Raw genomic sequence first — 23373 nt, forward strand, 5'->3', positions numbered from 1 at the left:
AATACACTTATGAATCCATTAATCTTATAAATATCACATCACGAATAATACCGGTTTGATTTGGGAAAAACAATTGTCTATACTTAAAAGCAAAGGTCAACAACAACTTAGTACACACACGCATGGGTACAATCTGAAAAAATATACATGCAACAATCTGCAAAAGGTTAAAATAAAAATATCCAGAAAACACAAGAAAAACAAAAAAAAAACAGTTTTGCAATTGAACAACCAATGAAAGCATTGTAGTGTCACCTCTAGCTTATGTCCCATTTCAAAGGAGCTTCTTTCTTATATATAACTCTTTTGTTAACTCCTGCAACCCAAAACCAAAACAAATCAAGATTCAGTAAAAAAAATTCTAATTAAACTTGGTTTAAATCATTAGATTCAAATCCAAACTTAAAAGAGTAAAAAAAAAAAAAAAAAAACTTAGCAGATACACGACTATCCTTCTTACAAAGTGTAGCACTTTGCTCTTTATCTCTTTTTAAAAATCTAGAAATAAAACAACATGACAGAGTAAATGTATATTGCACATGTCATGGAATGAAACAGTACATCATGTTACAAAACCCATGGAATAATGATTGTGAACCATCGCCAATATAATATTCTATTTGAAACTAAGAAAACCAAGTTAAAGCTGTAGGTGTAATAACATTCATATGCTCTTGCAATTCACCTAAAACCCAAAATTCAGGCAAGAAGAATTTAAGAAACGGAAACCTATTGCATACGAAAATATTCCAACGTGTGATTAAGAAAATTTTTGGCCGTGAAAAATACAAAAAAAAAAACTGAAACAAACATATCAAATTAAGTGAGATAGAAGAAGGAGAGATTTACAGAAGCGTATTTTGGCCGTGAATAATGTTGTCAGTTTGTCACTTGTAAGTCTATTTATTAGTTAGTAAGGTTTGATATTACAAGTACTGTAGTACGGAATGATGATAGTTACGTTTTATGTATAAAAGTTATGATTATAATGTAATTAAAATCTGAATTTCATATTTATATACTATTTTATTGATAAATATGAATTTTAATAAGGTCATCCCCTATATATTAATAGAGAAGCATTCCCAAGAAAATGCTGATGTGTCGTCGTTAGAAAACTCGAGACACCAATGAATTTATTGCTCTCTTTTTTATGGATATTTACATATAAGTACTATTGAATTATTAAAAAATATTCTTTTTAATTAATTTAAAAAATCAAACATCTAACAAAATATTTCAATTTTCAAATATATATGAATCATTCTCATACCTATTTTAATTATTAAAATATATAATTATTATATTTAAAACATTTTCAAAACCTGAAATTATTCACCTATTAAAAATATGATTACTATCCACATATTTAAAATTCAAAATTTAAATTATCACAGTAATTATTATTATAAGGGATTGACTATTTAAATATTATTGGTATAATATTTTACGGTGAAACATATTTGAAATAAATGTAAATTTAAACAAAATAAAAAAAAACTTAGTTATATATTTTGGTTTTACACAAATGAATTTTAGATTCCAAAAATAATTTTACTCATTACTCTAATTTTATTTGTATAGATTTATCCCGCACATTATGCGGGTTGTTACCTAGTTATTTATTATATATACTACGTGATGTTATACATAGAGCTGTCAACTGGTCTTTTCAGTCTTGACTGCGTCTATATGGCAAGTCCATTGAGACAGATTTTTTTTGTTGTGGATCATGAAAACAGTGCGTTCAAAAATGGCAACATACCTTTTATATGACCGCGGCCAAAAATAATCAGGTAAAAGTTAATAAGAAGTGTTATTATGACTAACTTTTCTGTAATTGAAAATTTGTTGAAACGAACACAGATTATTTAATTAACTACTGAAAGATAAATACGTGTTTAACGTCTCACATTTCTTATAGTTTTAACTTTTAAGATAAAGATTCAAATTCATATTATAATAAAACTAAATTCTATCTAAATATGAGTGAGGATGAAACTTAACTTAACAAGCTTCCTAGTTTCGAATTTTGAAACAGTTTAGTTCACTTTAGTCAAACCGTTTGATTATACAAGATATAATATATATATATATACATATATATATATATATATATATATTTGTCAACCACAAGATACAATATTTTTTAAACTTAAAAAAAAAATATTTTGAATATTTAAAGTTAGAAAAGTTTTATATATAACAGGATGAAATTATATATTATGACGGGTTTATTTCGACATTAATATATAAAATATCATCAGTCCAACATTACAGATAAATTAATTGCTATTTTATTACTTTGTTAAAACTAAAAATATTAGAATATTAGACATATCAAATTAAGTAAGTCAGTTATGATGTATAAAATAAATTATTTATAGTATACCGCGTGTTAAATCTTAGTTATTTACTTATTTCATAATAGAACATGAACAGTAAAAATTAAAAAAGTTATTTTAGCTATATTTAAAAAGTATTAGGTTATTTGAGATAATTTTCTTTAATTAAAATAGAGTTTGCAGTTTTTACAAAAGTGATCTACTATTTAAGAAAATAAGATGCAAAAGGAAGACTTAAAGTTTAGGAAAGTGATGCTAATTAGAATAAAATCTTGAAAATTGATACTAACAAAAATAATTTTACTTTTTATTTTTTTATTTTCTGGAAATAATTAAGGATAGATGATGCAATTGTTCCAAAATGTTTAGAATCTTGTTTCTATGTATATAACTAGCATTAATTAGAAAGAAAGAAAAAGAAAAGAATCAAACAACTTTGAGCTTATAATTTAGGATAAAGAAACAAATCGCCATATTAAATTTGTATCAGTTTAGTTCGATGTTTTGGTCGAACCGTTTAATGATACCAAATACAATATATTTTAAACTATAAATAATTGAATATATTATAGATATTTAAACTTTCAAAATTTCTAAATATCATGGGACTGAGTATATTGCGTGACAGGTTTGGATAAATATAAATATAAATATAAAATATTATTAATCTAATATTACAACAAAGATGAATCATCACTTTGTGGAACATGAACAATAAAAAATAAGGGCATTTGCAAAAATACTATTTTCTCTATTCATTTTTGCAAAAATACTTTTTCTTGTTGTTTATTTTCAATAATACATTTATCAATATACAAAATTATTAAATTATAAAACCTAATAAGTACTACATTTCACCTCCTCAAAACTATACCCTGAATGGAAAATAGAGAATCCAAACCTAAAAAACAAAATTCTAATTAACAGTGTACTAAATGTGCAAAAAATGGCAAAAGTGAACATAGCCAAAAAAATATGTTTTTGACGAGTAATATCTATAAAAAAAGTACTACTAACAATTATAGCTTTGAATACTAATTATTTTACATAATGGAACATGAACATTAAAAATTCAGAAAGGTTATTGTAGATAATTTTTCTCAATTAAAATAAGTTTTGCAGTCTTTATAAAAGTGGTCAACTATTGAAGGAAATAAAATGCAAATGCCAAAGACTAAAAGTTTAGGAAAGTGATGTTAATTAGAATACAATCTTCAAAAATTGATACTTATCAAAATAATTAAGTTTTAGGGGGGTTATTGGTTTAGGATTTCAAAAGAATTTTAATGACTTTAAAAGTTATGTAAAATATGTTGTTATTCAATTAAGACTTTTTAAAACTCTTTAAAAATTTGGTGTTATTGGTTGTGGATTTGTAAAAAGTTATCTAAAATCTTGATAAATCTAGTGTTATTGGATTAAGAGTCTTATAAAGTCATGAAAAGTTTTATGTTATTCAATTAAAACAGAAGAATCTTGGATTGTTAATGAATTCAAATTTTGTGTTATTGGTTTAGGATTTTATATCATTTTCTTCATAACAAAAGTCATGAAAACTCTTTCATCAAATAGAAAGATTTTGAAAGATTTTATGAAAGATTTTTCAAGATTAGGAAACACAAATCAGCAAGATTTAAAATAACTTCCTAAACAATTTCTTATAGAATCTTTCATTTTTACTTTCTAATTTTCTATGATTTTAAAAGTCAGCCAGATTTTTAAAAACACAAAGTCATTAAAATTCTTTCTAAATCCTAAACCAATACCTCCCAATTCTTTCTAAATCCTAAACCAATACCTCCCCCTTACCTTTTCCTAAGGATACATATATAATGATGCAATTAGTTTAGAATCTTGTTTTTTTAATAAAAATATGATTTGAATCTTGTTTCTATGTATATTAATATAATTAGCATTAATTAGAAAGAAAGAGAAATAAAAGAATCGCATAACTTTAGGTTATAATTTAGGAGGATAAAGAAACAAATCGCCATATTAAGCATTTGACTAATTAAAATATCCATAGTGAGAATTTGACTAATTTATAAGATATCAATCACCAAAAGATATACATTTACAAGAATAGCCGATTGTGTTCTTGAGGATTCATAATCAAATTATAACAAATATATATAAAGAATACAAACCCCTAAACAAATCTTAACCATACTCAACAAAAGAGAGAAGTAGAATGGAATCTCTAACCATTCAAACCCTAATCATCACCATTTTTCTCTTTTCAATCCCAACATCATTTGCATCACCGCCAACACTCGAAGACGTTTTTGCACAATGCCTCACAGATTTCAAACCTTCAAATCCAAAGTCCCCAATCCAAAACTTCATATACACTCAACATAATCCTAAGTTCCTCACAATCCTCAACAACTACGTCCGTAACCTTCGTTACTTCAACAACACGACACGCAAACCCGTAGCGATTGTAGCTGCCGCTGATGTCACTCACATCCAGGCCACGATCACTTGTGCCAAGAAACTCAGCATCCAGCTCCGGATCCGCAGCGGAGGCCATGACTACGACGGTATGTCGTATCTATCAACAATTGATTTTGTTGTCCTAGACATGTTTAATCTCCGGTCTATCAAGATCGATCCTAAACTCGACACCGCGTGGGTCGAATCTGGTGCTACGCTTGGAGAGATCTACTATGGAGTTGCCAACAAAAGCAATGATCTCCGTGGTTTTCCTGCTGGAATCTGCCCCGGTTTAGGCGCTGGTGGACATTTTGGCGGTGGCGGTTATGGAAACATGATGAGGAAGTACGGTTTATCTATCGATAACATCATAGACGCTAAGATCGTTGACGCTAAAGGAAGAGTCTTGGACCGGAGCTCAATGGGAGAAGATCTTTTCTGGGCCTTACGTGGCGGTGGAGCCGCTAGTTTCTGTGTTGCCTTAGCCTGGAAGATTAAACTTGTTCCCGTTCCGGCTAAAGTCACGGTCTTTAACGTTGAAACGGTTGGAAACAGAGGAAGCGTGAACACCACGGAACTTGTAGCCAAATGGCAAGAGATCGCAGACAATATCGACAACGATCTGTTCATAAGATTAACTTTAGGCTCAAGCAACAAAACCGTGAAGGCCTCATTCATGGGGATGTACCTCGGAAACTCATCTAAGCTTCTAGAGATCATGGACGCGAAATTCCCTGAGCTTGGTCTGAAGAAAACAGAGTGTATAGAAATGAAATGGATCGAATCAATTCTGTTCTGGCTCAGTATCCCACCCGGTACAGCACCAACATCGAGTATGCTAAACCGGATCCCGCAGAAGCAAATCTACCTTAAGAGAAAATCGGATTACGTACAAAAACCGATTTCAAGAACCGGTTTAGATGCCATATTCAAGGTTCTGATAGAGAACGAGAACGTCTCAATGGCTTGGAACCCTTACGGAGGGAGGATGAGCGAGATTCCATCGACCGAGACTGCGTTCCCGCACCGAGCAGGAAACATGTTCAAGATTCAGTACGCAGCGAACTGGTTCGTGCCAGGGGAAGCAGTGGCCAAAGATTGCTTGAGCCAGACGGAAAGAGTGTTCGAGGCAATGAGCCCTTACGTGTCAAAGAATCCTAGAGGAGCGTTTTTGAACTATAGAGACGTTGACATTGGCACGAGCATGAACTCGACGTACGAGGAAGGTAAAGTGTACGGTGCGAAGTATTTTAAGAACAACTTCGAGAGATTGGTTCAGGTGAAAAGCAGAGTTGATCCCGACAACTTTTTCCGGTACGAGCAGAGCATTCCAGTGCTCTCCAGCCACTAGAGACTAGAGACGCAATGTCTAGTAAAATTCATATTTTAATGTTAGCATGCAATAATAATTTGATCACTTGATGTAGAAAACAAAGAGCTTGAGCTCTATCAAGCCTTTGTCATAAATTACAAGATGAGGTAGTAGTCATCTCCTCTATATGTACTTTTCGAAAAATATATGCATTTATATCATATGATGACTACAAAGAACATATATGCATTTTTCTAGCTCTCTTTGTTTTTTCCTCCACAAAGAAATGTTTTTGAAATGTCGATCTGTCACTTAGCCGGATTACGTATTTTGTAGTTTTGAAAATAAAATTCACTAACGAGAATGGGAAAGAACAAAGAATCCAGTTTTAACTATTTGTAATTTATTCTTTCAAAACTATATTTAGTTTAACCGTTTCCACATTTCCACCATTATATATCAGTCGAACACAATGTATAAAAAAAAAACTACATGTCAACTTATGAATCACATGCACGCAATAACGATACATTTATTATATATTGACTAATATATTCAACGCTTCCATAAAAGGGAACGGTCAACTCATATAGTCTTTGATAAACAAGACTTGCACGATCCAGAGAGATCTGAATATCTGATCAAATAATACACATATCTTTCACCTATCCAAAAGATTAGAAAAACTCGATCCAAACAGTACTAGCTACATCACGCTCATGGATAAGCTAAAAAAATATCTATTAATCTCCAAATCTTTCATATAAACACTGCAAACAATAAACTTGAAAAGTCATACATATATACATAGATATATTGACGCGTTATCGGCTATCGCTTTGCATACATAACTAATTAAGTAATACGTAAAAGTCAAAGTCAAATATATTTAGTCCACTATAGCCTTCAATCGGATAAACCTTTAGCTGTCAAAACGACGCGACAAAAAAAAAAAAAGTCTAATAAATGACTTCAAAAATAGTTTGTACTATGATTGATATCCAAAAATGAGATTATTTTCAAGAATTAGTGCCTTAGTGGATAAGAAAATGATTTAACTTTCTAATCCTCAAAAATTAACTTTGATGTACGAAAATTATAATTGGTTTGATACTTTGTTTTGGCCTCCAGTATATCTCATGAACTTTGGTTTTAAAATGGAGAACGTGACAGAGGAAATTAACTAGTTTCTAAAACATTGGCTAATTAACTTTTGAAAACTACTATCTACTTTGGACTAATCCTATACAAGAAACTATGGATTGATTACTTAAGTATCACACTAGCTAATACCTCCTCTATATAAACTATGGTTTGTGTGACACACGACCATACATTAAATCTAATCCAAACTCAGCAAAAATAAACAGCAGAATAAGAATGGAGAAATTACTCGTAATCTCTCTAGTACTACTGATCTCAGCATCAGTTACAACTTCACAATCCGTGACCGATCCTATAGCTTTCCTCCGATGTCTGGATCGACAACCAGCGGACGCAACAAGTCCCAACTCGGCAGTCGCTTACATCCCAACAAACTCATCTTTCACAATCGTCCTTCGCCGCCGCATACCTAACCTCCGTTTCGACAAATCCACCACTCCAAAACCCATCTCCGTCGTCGCTGCAGCCACGTGGACACACATACAAGCTGCTCTAGGATGTGCACGTGAGCGCTCTCTCCAAGTCAGGATACGAAGCGGTGGCCATGACTTCGAAGGACTCTCTTACACCTCCACCGTCCCTTTCTTTGTCCTCGACATGTTTAGTTTCAAATCCGTGGACGTCAATCTCACAGAGAGAACGGCTTGGGTAGACTCCGGCGCCACTATAGGAGAGCTTTATTACAGAATCGCTGAGAAGAGCAATGTTCTTGGATTCCCGGCGGGATTGTCCACGACATTGGGCGTTGGTGGACATTTTAGCGGCGGAGGATACGGAAACCTGATGAGAAAGTATGGTTTGTCGGTGGATAACGTTGTTGGTTCCGGGATCGTTGATTCGAACGGGAACATCTTCACCGATCGGGTTTCCATGGGAGAAGACCGTTTTTGGGCGATTCGAGGGGGTGGGGGTGCAAGTTTTGGTGTTGTGCTAGGCTACAAGATCCAGCTAGTTCCGGTGCCGGATAAAGTGACGGTCTTTAAAGTCGGGAAGACAGTCGGAGAAGGAGCCGTTGATCTTATATTGAAGTGGCAGAGTTTTGCACCTAGTACGGATCGGAATTTGTTTGTGAGGCTGACGTTGACTTTGGTCAACGGTACGAAGCCTGGTGAGAAGACGGTTTTGGCTTCGTTTATTGGGATGTATTTAGGCCCATCGGATAAGCTGTTGAGCTTGATGAACCGGGGTTTCCCGGAATTAAAGCTGAAGAAAACCGATTGTACCGAGATGAGATGGATCGATTCGGTTTTGTTTTGGGCTGATTATCCCATTGGTACACCGACTTCCGTGTTGCTAAACCCGACGGTTGCCAAGAAGTTGTTCATGAAGCGGAAATCGGACTATGTGAAAAGTCCGATTTCGAGAACCGGTCTTGGTTTGATACTCAAGAAATTGGTAGAGGTTGAGAAAGTTGAAATGAATTGGAATCCATACGGAGGAAGAATGGGGGAGATCCCGAGTTTGCGGACACCTTTCCCACATAGAGCAGGCAATTTGTTTAACATTGAGTACCTTATAGATTGGTCGGAAGCTGGAGATAACGTGGAGAGGAAATATTTGGCACTAGCAAATGAGATGTATAGATTCATGACTCCGTACGTGTCTAGTAATCCGAGGGAGGCGTTTTTGAATTACCGTGATCTTGACATAGGGTCAAGTATTAATTCCACGTACCAGGAAGGGAAAATCTATGGGGTTAAATACTTCAAAAACAATTTCGAGAGACTAGTTGATATTAAGACCACGATCGATGCGGAAAACTTTTGGAGAAACGAACAAGGCATTCCGGTTCGAACATAATCAATACCATAAGAATGTTGTAAGCTGTGACATGTATCAAGGCTTGGAAAGAAAAAATGAATGTATTAAAACTGTCTAGTTCAATATATTATTATTGAGTGCATTGTGAAAATATTGAAATATTAGATAATTGTTAATGAATAAAAAATTATATAGTACTAATTGTGCTGCTCCATCTTTTAGATGTTACCAATAAACATAATTATTGATGATTGGTGAACTAAACAGCAAATAATATAAGTGAAAAGAAATAATGATAAAAGATATCAACATATTTTAAAAAGACAAAATTATGATAAAAGAGAGAACAGTACATAAATTGTTAAAATACCAATGTTGTAGCCTTGTAGGTACCAATTACTAACTAATAAAACAGTAAAAAGTTACCAATCATAATCTATATCTAAAATTCATCTTTCTTAAACTACTGTCAATCCGTCATGACTCATGACCACCCCTGCGGCGCTGCCACCCTCACAAAGTTATGAATTTTCACATGTCATTCAAGAAGTGTTCTCGTTTATTTCGTACATGGGAGGATAACAGTATAACACACTCACATGCACGCAAAGATATGTATACATTTATTGACCAAGACATTCAACGTTCTCTCTATATTAACGGACATCGCGGGATTTGATAAAACAAGACTTGCACGATACACAGATCTGATTAATACATTTTTTTATTTTTTTTTCATATATAAAAACGTCAACCTGTACTTCATCATCCCTCAGCTACAAGCCAACAAATATATCTATCTATTAATCTCCAAAATTTTGCATAAACACTGCAAACAATAAACCTGTAAAGTCATATATATGATTAGATAATGACGCGTTTTGGCTATAGTGCTAATATACAAGTCAAAGTCATATATATATAGTCCACTATAACATTTAATTCCGGACAAATAACTTAGCTGGATAATATACGAGAATATAATTTGTATTATTGTATATCTATTTTTATATAACCACAAATCTCATACCAAAACGCATCTGAATCACTATATGTCTGTGCCTTTATGATGTCTATATGTAGTGGGAAGAAAAAGTTTACAATACAGTGATATGTAATTGGGATCATTGCCTTATTTAATCTACAGTAAAACCTCCTAAATAAGAACGTTCACCACTATATATCCGCCACTGAATTTTTCAATATTTGTGGGAGATATATAAAATTTAATACTTTGTTTTGATCTTTCACAACTTTTTTACGTTTTCGGAGAAAGCTATCTTTTCACTTAGGTTCGGATAAGATGGTCGGACTAAGAGTCACTTACTTGTAAGCTTTGACATTGCGACTCGCTGAATAATAAATTAATTAACTTAAGAAAATAATTGACTGCCAAAAAAACCAAAAAGAAAAAAAAGGCCCTTTTTCTGAAGTGTATTATTGAGCAATGAGCAAATGTGAACCTTGGATTACCAAAAAAAAAAAAACATTGTGTTTACTGAAGTGTACAATTATTAGTCTATTACGTACGTAAATACAAAAGTTATACACCGTTACAAAAGAAAATCAAAATAAAAAAAGGATTGGTTGATTTTTTTAATTTTGATTGGTTGAATTTTTTTAATTTTTGCCAGCGTATTGATTACAGAAGTACGTACTATAATAAGAACACTAGCATAAATAATTCATTGAACAGATTATTAAGAGGAACCTAGGATCACTACACTATCTTCTCTATATAAACACAGACAACACAAGCTTACAAAAATACATAATCCAAAGTCACCAAAAATAAACATTAGAAAGGAAAGAAAAAAATGAAAAAATTACTCGTAATTTGTCTACTACTGATCTCAGTCTCAGTTGCAACTTCCCAGACCGATCCAGAAACTTTCCTACGATGTCTGGTAAAAGAAGGTTCGAACCCGCAAGTTTTCATCTCCGACGTCACCTACATCCCATCAAACTCCTCTTTCACAACCATCCTCCGCCGCCGCATACCTAACCTCCGTTTCGACAAACCCACAACCCCAAAACCCATCGCCATCATCACCCCCACCACGTGGTCACACGTTTCTCCGGCCCTAGCTTGCGCACGTTTGCTTCCTGTCCAAGTCAGGATCCGAAGCGGAGGCCATGATTTCGAAGGACTCTCTTACACCTCCACCGCTCCGTTCTTCCTCATCGACATGTTCAACTTTAATTCCGTCGACGTGAATCTCACAGAAGGAACAGCTTGGGTTGACACCGGCGTTACACTCGGAGAGCTTTATTATAAAATCGCTGAGAAAAGCAATGTTCTTGGATTCCCGGCGGGTTTGTGTACTACATTGGGCGTTGGTGGACATATTAGCGGCGGAGGCTATGGAACAATGATGAGAAAATACGGCTTGGCAGTGGATAACGTTGTTGGCTCCAGGATCATTGACTCTAACGGGAACACCTACTTCGATCGAATGTCGATGGGGGAAGAGCTTTTTTGGGCGGTTAGAGGAGGTGGAGCCGCGAGTTTTGGCATCGTGATGGGATACAAAGTCCGGTTGGTTCCGGTGCCGGAGAAAGTAACGGTTTTTAGCGTCGGAAGAACCGTCGGAGAAGGTGCCGTAGATCTTATAATGAAGTGGCAGAATGTTTCTCATACCACCGATCGGAATATGTTCGTGAGGTTGACTTTGACTTTGGTCAACGGTACCAAGCCAGGTGAGAAGATGGTTTTAGCTACTTTTATTGGGATGCATTTAGGCCCGTCGGATAAGACGTTGAACGTGATGAACCGGGATTTCCCCGAATTAAAGCTGAAGAAAACTGATTGTACCGAGATGAGATGGATTGATTCGGTCTTGTTTTGGGCTGGTTATCCGATCGGTACACCGACTTCCGCATTGCTGAAGACAACGGTCTCGAACAAGACGTTTCATAAACGAAAATCCGACTACGTGAAGCGTACGATCTCGAGAACCGGTCTCGGTTTGATATTCAAGAAATTGGTGGAGGTTGAGAAAGTGAAAATGTTTTTGAACCCGTATGGAGGAAGGATGGGTGAGATCCCGAGTTCGACGACACCGTTCCCACATAGAGGAGGCAATTTGTTCAAGATCGAGTATCTCATAAGCTGGTCCCAAGCCGGAGATGACGTTGAAAAGACCCATTTGGCTAAAGCAAATGAGATGTACAAATTCATGACCCCGTACGTGTCTAGTAATCCGAGGGAGGCCTATTTCAATTACCGTGATCTTGACTTAGGATCAAGTCTTAATTCCACGTACGAGGAAGGTAAAATCTACGGAGCTAAATATTTTAAAGACAATTTCGAAAGGTTAGTGGATATCAAAACCAAGTATGATGAGATAAATTTTTGGAGGAACGAACAAAGTATTCCGGTTCGAAAATAATTTTAAGTGTGCCACGAATGTTGTAACCTTGTGACATGTGTCACAATATTCAGCAAAATAAACAAGGACATACTGTATGTATTAAGCTTTGGTTCAAAGCATTGTTGTCAAATGTATGTTGATCACTCATTCGAGGATAAATACAACTTATACAAGTGTTTTCAAGATCACTAATTGGCCGGATTAATGTCCTAATATCAAGTCAAATTTTAGTTAAATCACATAAATTTTATCTTATCAATCACCATTGTCAAAGTTGGAAATAGTTGACCGAATATTCAAAGTCAAAAAATTCATAATTTCTGTATTTATTATCATAATCAGAAAACTCAAAACTGGAACCAAAAATAAATATATTAAAAAAAAGACAAAAAAAAAATGTATCTCATGATCTTCCTTGTCTTGTTTGCTGCATCGTACTCAATACCATCGAATTATGCTGCAGATTCCGTAACCATCTACGATGATTTTGTCCGATGTTTCAAAAACGAGACAACTATCTCCGATGACTCTCTCTCCGACGTCGTTTTATCCCGTACCAGCGTTTCCTTCACCCCTGTTCTACGCGCCTACATCAGAAACGCTCGTTTCAACACCTCCTCAACTCCCAAACCGTCGATCATCATCGTGCCACGTGTCGATTCCCACGTTAAAGCCGCCGTGATCTGCGCCAAAACGCTTAATCTCCAGATGAAGATCCGAAGCGGCGGCCACGATTACGACGGTCTCTCTTACGTCTCCGCCGTGACGTTCATCATCCTCGATCTCTCTTATTACCGGAACATCACCGTCGATGTAACCGACGGTGGAGGAGGATCCGCTTGGGTGCAAACAGGCGCGACGCTCGGCGAGCTTTACTACCGGATTTGGGAGAAGAGCGAGATCCACGCTTTCCCCGCCGGAGTTTGTCCTACCGTCGGCGTCGGAGGACATATCAGCGGCGGCGGATACGGACACATGATTCGAAAGTTCGGACTCACTGTAGATCACGTAATCGACGCCACGATCGTTGACGCTAACGGCCAGATTCACGATCGGAAATCGATGGGAGAGGATCTCTTCTGGGCGATATGCGGCGGTGGCGGTGGAAGCTTCGGCGTCGTTTTGGCTTTCAAAGTGAAACTCGTGACGGTTCCAAAAACCGTAACCGTCTTCAGGATCGATAAATCAACTGACGAAAATGCACTCGACATGGTTCATAAATGGCAATTCGTAGCTCCGAGAACCGACCCGGGTCTATTCATGAGAGTGTTGTTAGCTTCTCCGACGAAGAACAAAACACGTACGGTGAACGCTAAGCTCAGAGCCTTTTATCTTGGAAGAGCTGACGACGTCGTTTCGAAGATGGCCGAGGAGTTCCCGGAGATGGGTTTGAAGAAAGAGGATTGTAAAGAGATGACTTGGATCCAATCGCTCTTGTGGTGGATGAACCATGTAGATGTGGATAAAGTCAAACCGGAGATTTTGCTTGAGAGAGAACCGGATTCGGCTAAATTTCTCAAGAGGAAATCCGATTATGTCGAGAAGGAGATGACAAAACCAGAATTAAACCGGTTGTTTCAGGAATTGGCGACACTAGATAGAACCGGGTTGGTTTTGAACCCGTACGGAGGGAATTTAAACGCGACTGCTGTGAATGAAACGCCATTTCCGCATAGGCACAAACTATACAAGATCCAACATTCTACCACATGGTCCGATGCTGGACCTGAAGCGGAGAGACTCTACATTGGTAACATGAGAACGACTTATAGGATCATGACCCCGTTTGTGTCGAAAAATCCTAGAAGTTCGTATTTTAACTATAGGGATATTGATATCGGGGTTAATGATCACGGGAGGGATAGTTATCGAAAGGGAGAAATCTACGGGAGGAAGTATTTTGGCGAGAATTTTGATCGATTGGTTCGGGTTAAAACAGCTGTTGATCCAGACAATTTCTTTAGAAACGAGCAGAGTATACCTTTACTACCTCATTCTAGAAGGTAGAGAATTTAAGTTGATATGATCTTTGTAACTTTTTTTTTTTAGTATTTCTTGATGGAACTTGGAATAATTTTCTATAGATTTAGCTGCAAGCTATATACTATTGTGTGGCATATATTATATATATATATACCACATGTTTTGAATAATACCATCTCTTCTGATTTACATAATGATCAAAACTTAATCTGAGTCGAAACTGATATTGTATCATATATGTTGGTCTTTAGTTTGTTTCATACACTCCATAACTCCTCATATACCAGATTAGATTGAACCGCAACTGGACATAAAACTAGATCAAACACTCATCCAATAACAAAACGAAGAAAAATAACATATCAGTATACATACACACACTCTTAAAACTACAATCCACGACAGGATAAAGACAAGTTAAATAACAAATATGCTGAGATTATACAGACATGTGTAAGCTCGGTTCAGTTCCTGTCTGTACCGTGCAAAGCAAGGAAAATACTAATCCAGATAAAGACAATCTTTGTGCCGAAGACCTTCAACTTCGAATTTGCATTAGTAAATGGAACGCCGGAGAGATTGTTCTGGTTGAGTCGATTCGTAAAGGGTTGTTGATTTTGAGCAGATGAAGACGACGCTTGGTTGAATCCACTTGATGATTGTTGATTAAACCCGGTTAAAGGTTGGTTTACAGAAGAAGAAGAAGTTGGCTGACCAAGAATTGGTTGGTTTTGTCCAATTGATGCTGGTTGATTAAAACCGGGTAATGGCTGATTTGATCCGGTTAAAGGTTGGTTTAGAGAAGAAGAAGAAGATGATGGCTGACCAAGAATTGGCTGGTTAATTCCAGTTGACTCTGGCTGATTAAATCCGGTTATTGGTTGATTTACCCCGGTTAAAGGCTGGTTTACAGGAGAAGAAGAAGATGGCTGACCAAGAATTGGTTGGTTCTGGTTCCCTTGTAGCTTTGTTGGTGAATTGATGATCCCTCCTGTTGGTTGTAATGGTGTGGTTATTTGGGTTTCTTGTGCAGCCTCTGAAGATGATGAAACCAAAAGGCAGAGAAATATGATGAGCATCCATTTCCCGGTTTTATCGAATTTCATGTCCATATCTTTAGTTTTTCCAGTGCATATTCCGGTTTACTAAACATCAGGTCTTATAGACATACAAATCTGGAGTAGTTAGCTTCTCTAAGGTTGACTGAGGAGTTGATGGAAAGAAAAAAGAAAGCAGTTGACCTGAAACACAATTCCAACTAAACCAACCATATAGTGTCTTTGTTTTGTATATAATCTACTACATCACTGTGTTTATTATATACAAGAATTATAGAACTTATCTATAAATACAGAAGAATGTATCAAAAACCGGTTTTCAAACGGTACTTGCCTATTGGAAAGCGAAATCCAAACCATCAAGGACATCCAAATCAGTAGAAGAGTTCTTATCTGAAAGATCCACTTTTGGAGAGTTTCCTGTACTTCTGCTCAGTGCCCAAATCTTGATTCCTTTCTTGCTCTTTTTCAAGCCGACTAATTCTTGACTCTTACTTAGATTAGGACCAAATCTTATGTTTTGGACTTTGTCTAACAACAACCTGTCTTCTAGAGAGAGTTGATTTTTATAGGTGAAGTCAGGGGAGAGGGATAGTTGCGTATTGGAGATGGTTAGGTTGTTGGGTGAAGAGACATGGTTGGTTTCTGGAAGCTTAGCGCCGTGAACTCGTTTCTTTGATGACTTCATTAGTCGGTGAAGCCATACAACGAGTTCGAGTACGTATGAATCAACTTTTGGTTTATCAGCGTGATGAAGCGTCTGAAGCCGTGTTGGATTCCCGTTGTTCTCGCTTTTTCCTTTTCCTTTCCCAAACTCTATCCTGTTTTCCACATTCCCATGCGTAGTTTGCCAGATCAGATTCAATATTCAAGATTCAAAATTTCAATAGTTGCTAGAAAGACTTACCTTGAATTTGCCCATTCACCTACCCATCCGAAACCTTGATGTGCTCTGTGAAAATTGAATAAGATGTGACAAAAATGAATAAGGAGGAACATATTGAACAAAAAATGATGGTGAATGATAACTTACTTGGTGGTGTTTGCGGCGAACGGGACAAGCCATTGAAGCGACTTCTCCATTTCAGCTTTGATCTCAGATATTGAAAGCTGCAGAAACACTCAAGTTAGGAAACAAAAACAAGAAACAGAGCCAAACAGTGCCTGAAAACATACTAGAGAAAGAGAGATCTTTTTTGGATAAACCTCTTCCTCAGGATCAAGAGTTTGTAGCCGAGGACGAAGAGCTGTCTTGACGGTAGCAGGTAATGCATTGTACAGCGTGTCCCTTACATTAGAAGGAAGTGACAATGGTCGAGACGCCTAGAAATTTTAATGATCAGTTCCAACCAGAGAATATATATCAGAATAAGACTGGTAAGAATCTGGATACTTACAATATTATCGATTTGTTGGATTAGATTAGCATAGTGTAACGAAAGACCAGCTTCACCTAATCGTATGCTTTCCTGCTTCCTTCCATTGTCTTTTAGACCTATCGTTGGTTAAGAAGACCATGACAAATGAGATTCGATTTTCCAGAAGTAAGATTATAAGAGAACCAGAGGTACAAAGACACAGTACCATTGTTTCCAAAAATTTCCACAATCCTTTGACGTATATAGCTAACTACATCCACAAGCTTCTCAATTATCTGCAACAAAGAAAATATTAGAATAAATGGCATACACTCAGACAAAGCAATTCAAATAATCACTTGCCTCTTCCAGATTCTGGGACCAGAGTGATTTCTTCTGCAAGCTCTTCACGAGTTTCTTCTGTTGTTTTAGTTCATTTTGTAAGATGACGACACTCTCTCCTACATGGAGGAAAAGAAAATGAAAATCGGGAGTCCTTGAAAGAGCTAGGGATGATCAAATAAATAGCAAGACCAACCTTTCCGAGGAAGGTTTAAAGACTCTACTTCTGCAAGCTTTCTTCTGTAATCTTGTTCAAACCTATCCAAAGCTTGCAACTCGTGATATAATTCCTGATAAAGCAAATGCAAGTAAGTTTCAAATCCCCCACAACACAATGACAGTTCATTGCAAGTTCAACATGGAAATAGGTGATGGAAGTGTTTTGAAGTGAAGAGAAACAAAACATACAGAAGTAAATCGAGCAAGAGTGACGAGCTCTTGCATCTTTGCCTCTGCCTCATCTTTGGGCAGTTTATGCTGTGAGTTCTCTGTGTCAAGCCTGAAACGTTATAGACCGGTGTACAATGAAAATCCACTGGCATGCGAGTGACTAAAGTAAAAAAGCATTGGATAAGGACTTTCTCGAAGCAGAACTAAACTTACTTCATAAAATATCGATCTAGATAGTGCCACTGTAAATCTTTGCACATATTGCCAAACCTGATCACCTCTCCAGAGAAAAGATCAAGTTCCTCCCTACAAAAAAAAAAGGAATATGAATCAAGAAAAAAATGAACAAAAGACAACACAAATGGAGATAAATTATAAAACACAAACCTTTTGTCAGAAGCAGCAAGAATTTGCAATTCTGCGGTATCAGTAGAAACCAACTTCTTAAGTCCCTTGGAACGCAACATATCTTTCTTCATGAACTTGAGATCCTCGTCAGACAGAGATTGCAGCAAAGCAGCACCTTTGGCTATTGTGTTGGCTACTTCAAAAGCCAGCATAGTGACTTTGCTACCACGGAACGATGTAACACCAGAGCGCAACCCGTTTCCCGGGTTACGAGACATGCTGCTTCCCAACGTGTCTAGAACTTCAACCGCTTTTTCTAACCCCATAACCCCAGCGCGTCCCATAAACGAGTTCCTCTGCATAAACTGTAGAAAAAAAGAAAATCAAGAACCAAATTCTCATCAATACACATGAAACCTTTCGCAATAGAACAGTAACTCAAAACATGATTCATAAGTGTCCCTAGAGAAATAGCACATCCCAAAAAGAAATTTGAAAAAACAAAAACCTTGGTAGAATCGTTCCTTAATGGAGGCATGGGTCCAAGTTCACCAGAAAAGTTGTAGACAACCTCATCAGGCTTTGAACTTTTCCGCCTCGAGCTTCCATAACTATCTGTATAATAAGAATCAGATGTTCTTCTTCTCCTCATGGACTTAAGTTTCCCAGATAACCCTCTTGACATATCATCATCATCATCCTTTGATCTCAACTTATTCTTATCATCATCAGCTTTGAATACACAAGAACAAACACCTCCCATTTCGTCTTCTCCAATAAAAAAATGATCTCGCAGGTGGTAAAAGCTCAAATCTTTAGAGGAAACAACTGTATTAAAATCAAGAATCAGCAGAAGAGACCAAAAATGAGAATTCAGAACCTGAGAGAAGAAGATCAAGAATTGCAACTACGGTAGGGACAAAAAGGAAGACTTGGTAAATGGGTGAGACAAAGTCAGAAGCTTTTTAATTAAAACACCATTCACAAGCTAAGAGGAAGCCCCGTGGAATCAATGGCTCCATTTGTTTTTGTTTTCTTTGACTTATCATTTTAAACAAAGAGAAGTCAGAGCTACGACTATTCTTACTTCCTTTTTGTCATTTTTATTTAAATTTGTTTGTTTATCGAAAGAGAGAGAGAGAGACGAAGACCATAGTTGAAGAAACCTCGCCGTCCCTTTGAACATTGAAATTTGAAAGTGACGTGCTTAGGTTTAATTTTTCACCAATCATAATATTTTTGTAAACATAGTCAAACCTTCGTTTCAACGATAGTGAAAGTATAATAAGAAGATGAAGAAGAAGAGTAGACATGCTTACTGGCTGAGACGCGGCGGTTGAGGCTGTTTCCGGCGACGGGATTGTTACCCGAGCGGTGATCGGGGGATTCTGGTTTGTTTGTTTTTATATTTGTTGATGTTGATGAATTTGGGTGTACCGTGTCGGTTTAATCCTGAACCCGTAGAAATTACGGTTTAATCTATTGAAAATTGGAGAAATCGACCCGGCGAACGTAGGGTTGGTGGGAAATTTCGGCATCTGATCTATAGTTATCTTTCTGGATTGAAATGTTGGATTCGTGATTGTTTTTTTACTTCTTTGATTGATTTCCTTGAAGAAGAAGATGAAGATGAGCTCCGACCGTCGCAGAACCGTGAAATGTGAGAGGTGGTGACATGTTACGGCCCAAATTTATAAATATTGGGCCGAATTTAGGCCTATCAGAATAAACTTATCAAATATTAGGCGATATAAAATAATTATATAATGTTTTTTCTGTAATTTTTATTTACAAAATCTATTATATATTTATGGGTAATTGAAATATTTAAAATTCGATTGTGTAATATATATCTATACAAAAAATTTGTATAATAATTAAAATTTAATCCGTGAAAGTTATTATAATATCAATCTTATATTATTATATCATATGAACAAAGGGTTTTTAAAATTCATTTTAAAGATTTTCTGAAAATATAATTAAAAGATATAATTAAGTTAGAAAGATAATATAAAAATTTAATTTTAGGTGTTAATTGTATTTTTGGAAAAATACAATGGTAAATAAATGTAAATATTTGTAAAAGCTGATGACAAATAAAGGAAAGAATGTCATGAACTCTATAATGCTAACACCTCAGCTTTTTTGTCAAAATGTTCCTCTATTAATATATAGGGGATGTGTTTTTGTATTCACACTAAAAACAATTTTCTTTTTATGTTTCTTATTAAATTGCGATAAATTGAGATGATATTTAGGGTTATTATTGGATGGAGGTTTTTAATGGATTTGAATTATTAGTGGATTTTAAAGTTCAATGGTTTTCTAATGCATTAGACGAGGATTTGATGTCATTAATAAGTGGATTTGAAAAGCATAACTGATGGATTTGAAAGTCACTACTAGTAGACTTTATTATTTATTTTTTAAGTTAAATAAAAAATAAAATTAGACTAATAAAATAAACTGCCCATAAAACTAATGACATAATTAAATAACTTCAGTTACTATGAAACATGCTGTTTCACGGGACTTAACTCTCGGACCCCAACAACCTGAAACATAACAAAGGCTCCAATCAGAAACTGACCATACAAACAGACTCATAAGTCTGCAATGCATGAATGTAACATCATAACACGGGGATCCGGATCAAATACAATGCAAGAGAAAGGGCAGCTTGATTTGACTGATCCTATTAGTTGCAGACCAAGAACACCGCTACAAAGTTCACAATGAGGTAAAGGAAACACAAGTCAGACACCACATACCTTTTCATTTTCATGAAGTTGGCACAACGGAACAGCGAGGAGTTTGAAGTTTTTTGGGACGACAAACTGCTGATGTACCGGTATTCTAACAAGAAAAAGCTTTGAGCATTCCTGAACAAAAGATGAGGATATAGCAGAGCTTTTAAGCATATATGCACAAATCACTCTCAAACTTTATTAGTACCATGGAACTAAGTAACCTTTGGATGTTTCACATTGGGCGGATACATCAAAGTCTCAAAGTTGGGTCTCCACCACATTCCAATGCATTCTCCTACCTACCAAAAATATTTTACATAATTCCATTGCCTTGAGAAAAACCTGCAACAAACCTACAAAAATATTTTAAGCTCTATGTGTTGATTCTTTCCCATAGAGCTTAACTTGTCCTGTTTCTGCCATTGCCTTGAGAAAAGCCTGCAACAAAAATATAACACAATGTATCAAACATTATGCAAACAGGCACATAGTTAAACACAAAAATCATTGTAAGGACTGACCGTTTTGACATCAAGACGTCTTCTTTGCCATCTAGACCATTGTTCTTTCTCCGGCTTCCTCCAGTTCCACCATGATTCATCGCCAGTGAGTGTCTTTTCATTGTATAAGATGACTTGACGGAGCAAATTCTAGTAGCTGGAGACGAATCTGCTTGTATTTCTTTCATTGATTTTGAAAGAGAAGAGATATGAAATACTTGAGAAGAATGCCGGATTGTGTTTGTTCACTTTTTTTTTTAAAGTACAATGAAATCCAAAATGACACAAAATCAAATCCATATTGAATAACAGTGTTTTAAATGTACTTTAGAATACACAAAACAAATACATAATCCAATAACGGCAGATTTTAATGGATTTTACCAAATACACAATTGAATAACACCAGATTTTAAAATACATCCAAGTCCTTTAAAAATCACAATTCAATAACACCCTCTTAGTGTTGTTTGGTAAAATTTAAATTGGGAATTTTAATTTAAAGATCCCAAATCGCTATTAATTAGGCTATTAGTGAACAATAAAAATCTAGCCATCCCTACTATTAAAAAAAAATCATTTATAAAACTAACTTTAATTTTGTAAAGAATTACAACTGAATGTCATTGGAGTTATGACCAAATTAATCATTTATGAGAGGGATATAATCGTATTTTAGTCTTATCCTAAGCGAATAAACATGCGGATCCTGGGTCGGGTCAGATCTAAATTTTAATTTTTTTACGAGTTTCTCGGTACCAATAAAAGAAATTACTTCCGCCTTATTTTCAAAAGAAAGTCATGGTCAGATAGTTAAATAAGTAGGTAATATGTTATAGAGGTCTCAAGTTTGACAATAGCCCATTACATTACTTATTTTTATTTTCTTTCTCAGTTAATTTTTATTTTATTGTATTTAATAGACAACAATAATTTTCATAACTACTAAGACTACCAAATTTCAAAAATCCAAATCTTCCAGATTCCATAAATCCGACAAATTTCTTAAATAAATTTAATTTTACATGTCATATACATAGAATGGATAATTACTCAATATCTTTGGAAGCTGTTTAAAGTTTGCTTCCATATATGTGAACATATCTGATTTAGTTTTATATTGTGAGATATTTACGGAAACAATAAATCAATTTAATGCAATTAAATAAAAACAAATAATCATTTAGTTTAGATTTTACAATATTTTCTTAACCAAATTAAAATTAATTATGATTAATTTAGTATAAATGAAAAGAATTAAAAATCGAAATTTTATATATGTAAAGAAAATCTAAAAGGGATGCGGATCCTATCAAACCCGATTCGTTTGTGTTTGGGTTATATCGGCGTGACTCATTCATTGAACAAGGAGGAGAACCAGAACCAGATTGATGAAACAAATCAAACAAAATCAAAAGAGATCTAACAGCAAAACAGCAACAAACTAACAAGGAAACAAACAGCAAATAGATTCAGCAAAACAGCAAGATGAAGGAGAAAACGATTCAGCAAAACAGCAAGACGAAGGAGAAAACAAGGAAACAAACACCAAAATCGATTCAGCGAAGAAAACTTACTTGCTTGTTGTTGAATCCATGGATCGAAGAGAAGAGTGAGATCGAGTAGTGAGTAGTGGAAAAAAAATGAGAGAAGTAAGCTGTGTCTATGACCTATTGTGACCTCTACTCTTGATGATTATATACAGTGAAAATACCGTGCGCGCTTGCTATAATACACTACGGTGACTGAGGAGATATGAAACTTTTGTGAAACGTAAAAGTCAAGACTTTAAAATTATTAAAATACGAGTGCTATCTTATTATATAAAGTTTGATGTCAAAATTACTCATTAACAAGGTCGTGACATTTGTTAATTGTATCATTCAGATGTTGACACATGTTAATTCTAAATTTATTAAATTTTTAAAAAATAATAATGTAAAAATTCAAAACCTACCATAAAAATTAATTACTGTTTCTTAAAAATGTAAATACTCACCTTTACATAAATTGTTGAAGTAAAAAAAATAAAAATAAAATAGATCGTCTCATATTTTTTATCAATTAAATAATTTATTCAAAAAAAACTGCTATTGTAATATATAAGATAAGAGTATGTAAGATTAACGTATGCGTTTTTGTAACTATAAAAATTTTAAAGTGAAGAGACATATAATAAGTTATTTAGTATGTTCATAAAGACAATTTATTTGTAGTAGTAAAGACTAAAGAGTATATTTTAATAGTAA

The 23373-nt window shown here is 35.2% G+C and overlaps 6 protein-coding genes, 1 long non-coding RNA gene and 1 pseudogene across 10 annotated transcripts; 5 read left to right on the forward strand and 3 right to left on the reverse strand.

Moving 5' to 3' along the window:
* The first annotated feature begins 4272 nt into the window (after positions 1-4272).
* Positions 4273-6323, forward strand: LOC104759560 (berberine bridge enzyme-like 9). The gene has a single exon (XM_010482466.2). It carries the CDS (start codon positions 4537-4539, stop codon positions 6130-6132), a length of 1596 nt encoding a protein of 531 aa, XP_010480768.2. The 5' UTR covers positions 4273-4536; the 3' UTR covers positions 6133-6323.
* A 955-nt stretch (positions 6324-7278) lies between these two features.
* LOC104757462 (berberine bridge enzyme-like 10) lies at positions 7279-9219 on the forward strand. Its single transcript, XM_010480203.3, has one exon. The coding sequence runs from the start codon at positions 7474-7476 to the stop codon at positions 9055-9057; it is 1584 nt and encodes a 527-aa protein (XP_010478505.1). The 5' UTR covers positions 7279-7473; the 3' UTR covers positions 9058-9219.
* Positions 9220-10714: 1495 nt separating this feature from the next.
* LOC104757463 (berberine bridge enzyme-like 11) lies at positions 10715-12580 on the forward strand. Its single transcript, XM_010480204.2, has one exon. It carries the CDS (start codon positions 10836-10838, stop codon positions 12408-12410), a length of 1575 nt encoding a protein of 524 aa, XP_010478506.1. The 5' UTR covers positions 10715-10835; the 3' UTR covers positions 12411-12580.
* A 111-nt stretch (positions 12581-12691) lies between these two features.
* LOC104757464 (berberine bridge enzyme-like 12) lies at positions 12692-14562 on the forward strand. Its single transcript, XM_010480205.3, has one exon. It carries the CDS (start codon positions 12789-12791, stop codon positions 14397-14399), a length of 1611 nt encoding a protein of 536 aa, XP_010478507.1. The 5' UTR covers positions 12692-12788; the 3' UTR covers positions 14400-14562.
* Positions 14563-14692: 130 nt separating this feature from the next.
* On the reverse strand, positions 14693-15541 carry LOC104757465 (uncharacterized). The gene has a single exon (XM_010480206.2). It carries the CDS (start codon positions 15485-15487, stop codon positions 14840-14842), a length of 648 nt encoding a protein of 215 aa, XP_010478508.1. The 5' UTR covers positions 15488-15541; the 3' UTR covers positions 14693-14839.
* Positions 15542-15611: 70 nt separating this feature from the next.
* On the reverse strand, positions 15612-19430 carry LOC104757466 (protein PSK SIMULATOR 2). 3 transcript variants are annotated; one of them, XM_010480208.3, is made up of 13 exons: positions 19191-19430; positions 18380-18699; positions 17911-18236; positions 17737-17829; positions 17542-17632; positions 17330-17423; positions 17155-17252; positions 17018-17087; positions 16831-16928; positions 16640-16756; positions 16467-16543; positions 16341-16385; positions 15612-16254 (listed from the first exon to the last, which is right to left on the reverse strand). In XM_010480208.3, the coding sequence occupies exons 2-13, from the start codon at positions 18632-18634 to the stop codon at positions 15768-15770; spliced, it is 1851 nt and encodes a 616-aa protein (XP_010478510.2). In that variant the 5' UTR covers positions 18635-18699; positions 19191-19430; the 3' UTR covers positions 15612-15767. The 3 variants fall into 3 exon arrangements, with proteins under 3 accessions (XP_010478510.2, XP_010478509.2, XP_087352170.1); XM_010480207.3 differs by lacking the exon at positions 19191-19430 and having other exon boundaries at positions 18380-18994; XM_087496044.1 differs by lacking the exons at positions 17911-18236; positions 18380-18699; positions 19191-19430 and having other exon boundaries at positions 17542-17621; positions 17737-17828.
* On the forward strand, positions 19183-19704 carry LOC109130005 (uncharacterized; annotated as a pseudogene). Its single transcript, XR_015587203.1, has one exon. The product of XR_015587203.1 is annotated as an uncharacterized LOC109130005 (transcript).
* Positions 19705-20260: 556 nt separating this feature from the next.
* Positions 20261-22833, reverse strand: LOC104759561 (uncharacterized). The gene is made up of 5 exons (XR_002036167.2): positions 22702-22833; positions 21146-21305; positions 20846-21062; positions 20646-20756; positions 20261-20429 (listed from the first exon to the last, which is right to left on the reverse strand). It is a non-coding gene; the product is annotated as an uncharacterized LOC104759561 (long non-coding RNA).
* Between the last annotated feature and the right edge of the window lie 540 nt (positions 22834-23373).

The sequence above is a fragment of the Camelina sativa genome, chromosome 17 (assembly GCF_030686135.1).
Source record: "Camelina sativa cultivar CO46 ecotype springtype chromosome 17, ASM3068613v1".
Lineage (NCBI taxonomy): Eukaryota > Viridiplantae > Streptophyta > Magnoliopsida > Brassicales > Brassicaceae > Camelina > Camelina sativa.

What these genes read in the sequence shown, in the direction of transcription:
- LOC104759560 (XM_010482466.2), top strand. Translation starts at nt 4,537, where the DNA reads ATGGAATCTCTAACCATTCAAACCCTAATCATCACCATTTTTCTCTTT.
- LOC104757462 (XM_010480203.3), top strand. Translation starts at nt 7,474, where the DNA reads ATGGAGAAATTACTCGTAATCTCTCTAGTACTACTGATCTCAGCATCA.
- LOC104757463 (XM_010480204.2), top strand. Translation starts at nt 10,836, where the DNA reads ATGAAAAAATTACTCGTAATTTGTCTACTACTGATCTCAGTCTCAGTT.
- LOC104757464 (XM_010480205.3), top strand. Translation starts at nt 12,789, where the DNA reads ATGTATCTCATGATCTTCCTTGTCTTGTTTGCTGCATCGTACTCAATA.
- LOC104757465 (XM_010480206.2), bottom strand. Translation starts at nt 15,487, where the DNA reads ATGGACATGAAATTCGATAAAACCGGGAAATGGATGCTCATCATATTT.
- LOC104757466 (XM_010480208.3), bottom strand. Translation starts at nt 18,634, where the DNA reads ATGGGAGGTGTTTGTTCTTGTGTATTCAAAGCTGATGATGATAAGAAT. An exon ending in CTAGATCGATATTTTATGAA is followed by an intron (nt 17,633 to 17,736) that starts GTAAGTTTAGTT and finishes ATAACGTTTCAG; the next exon opens with GCTTGACACAGAGAACTCAC. An exon ending in GGAAATTTTTGGAAACAATG is followed by an intron (nt 16,929 to 17,017) that starts GTACTGTGTCTT and finishes AACCAACGATAG; the next exon opens with GTCTAAAAGACAATGGAAGG.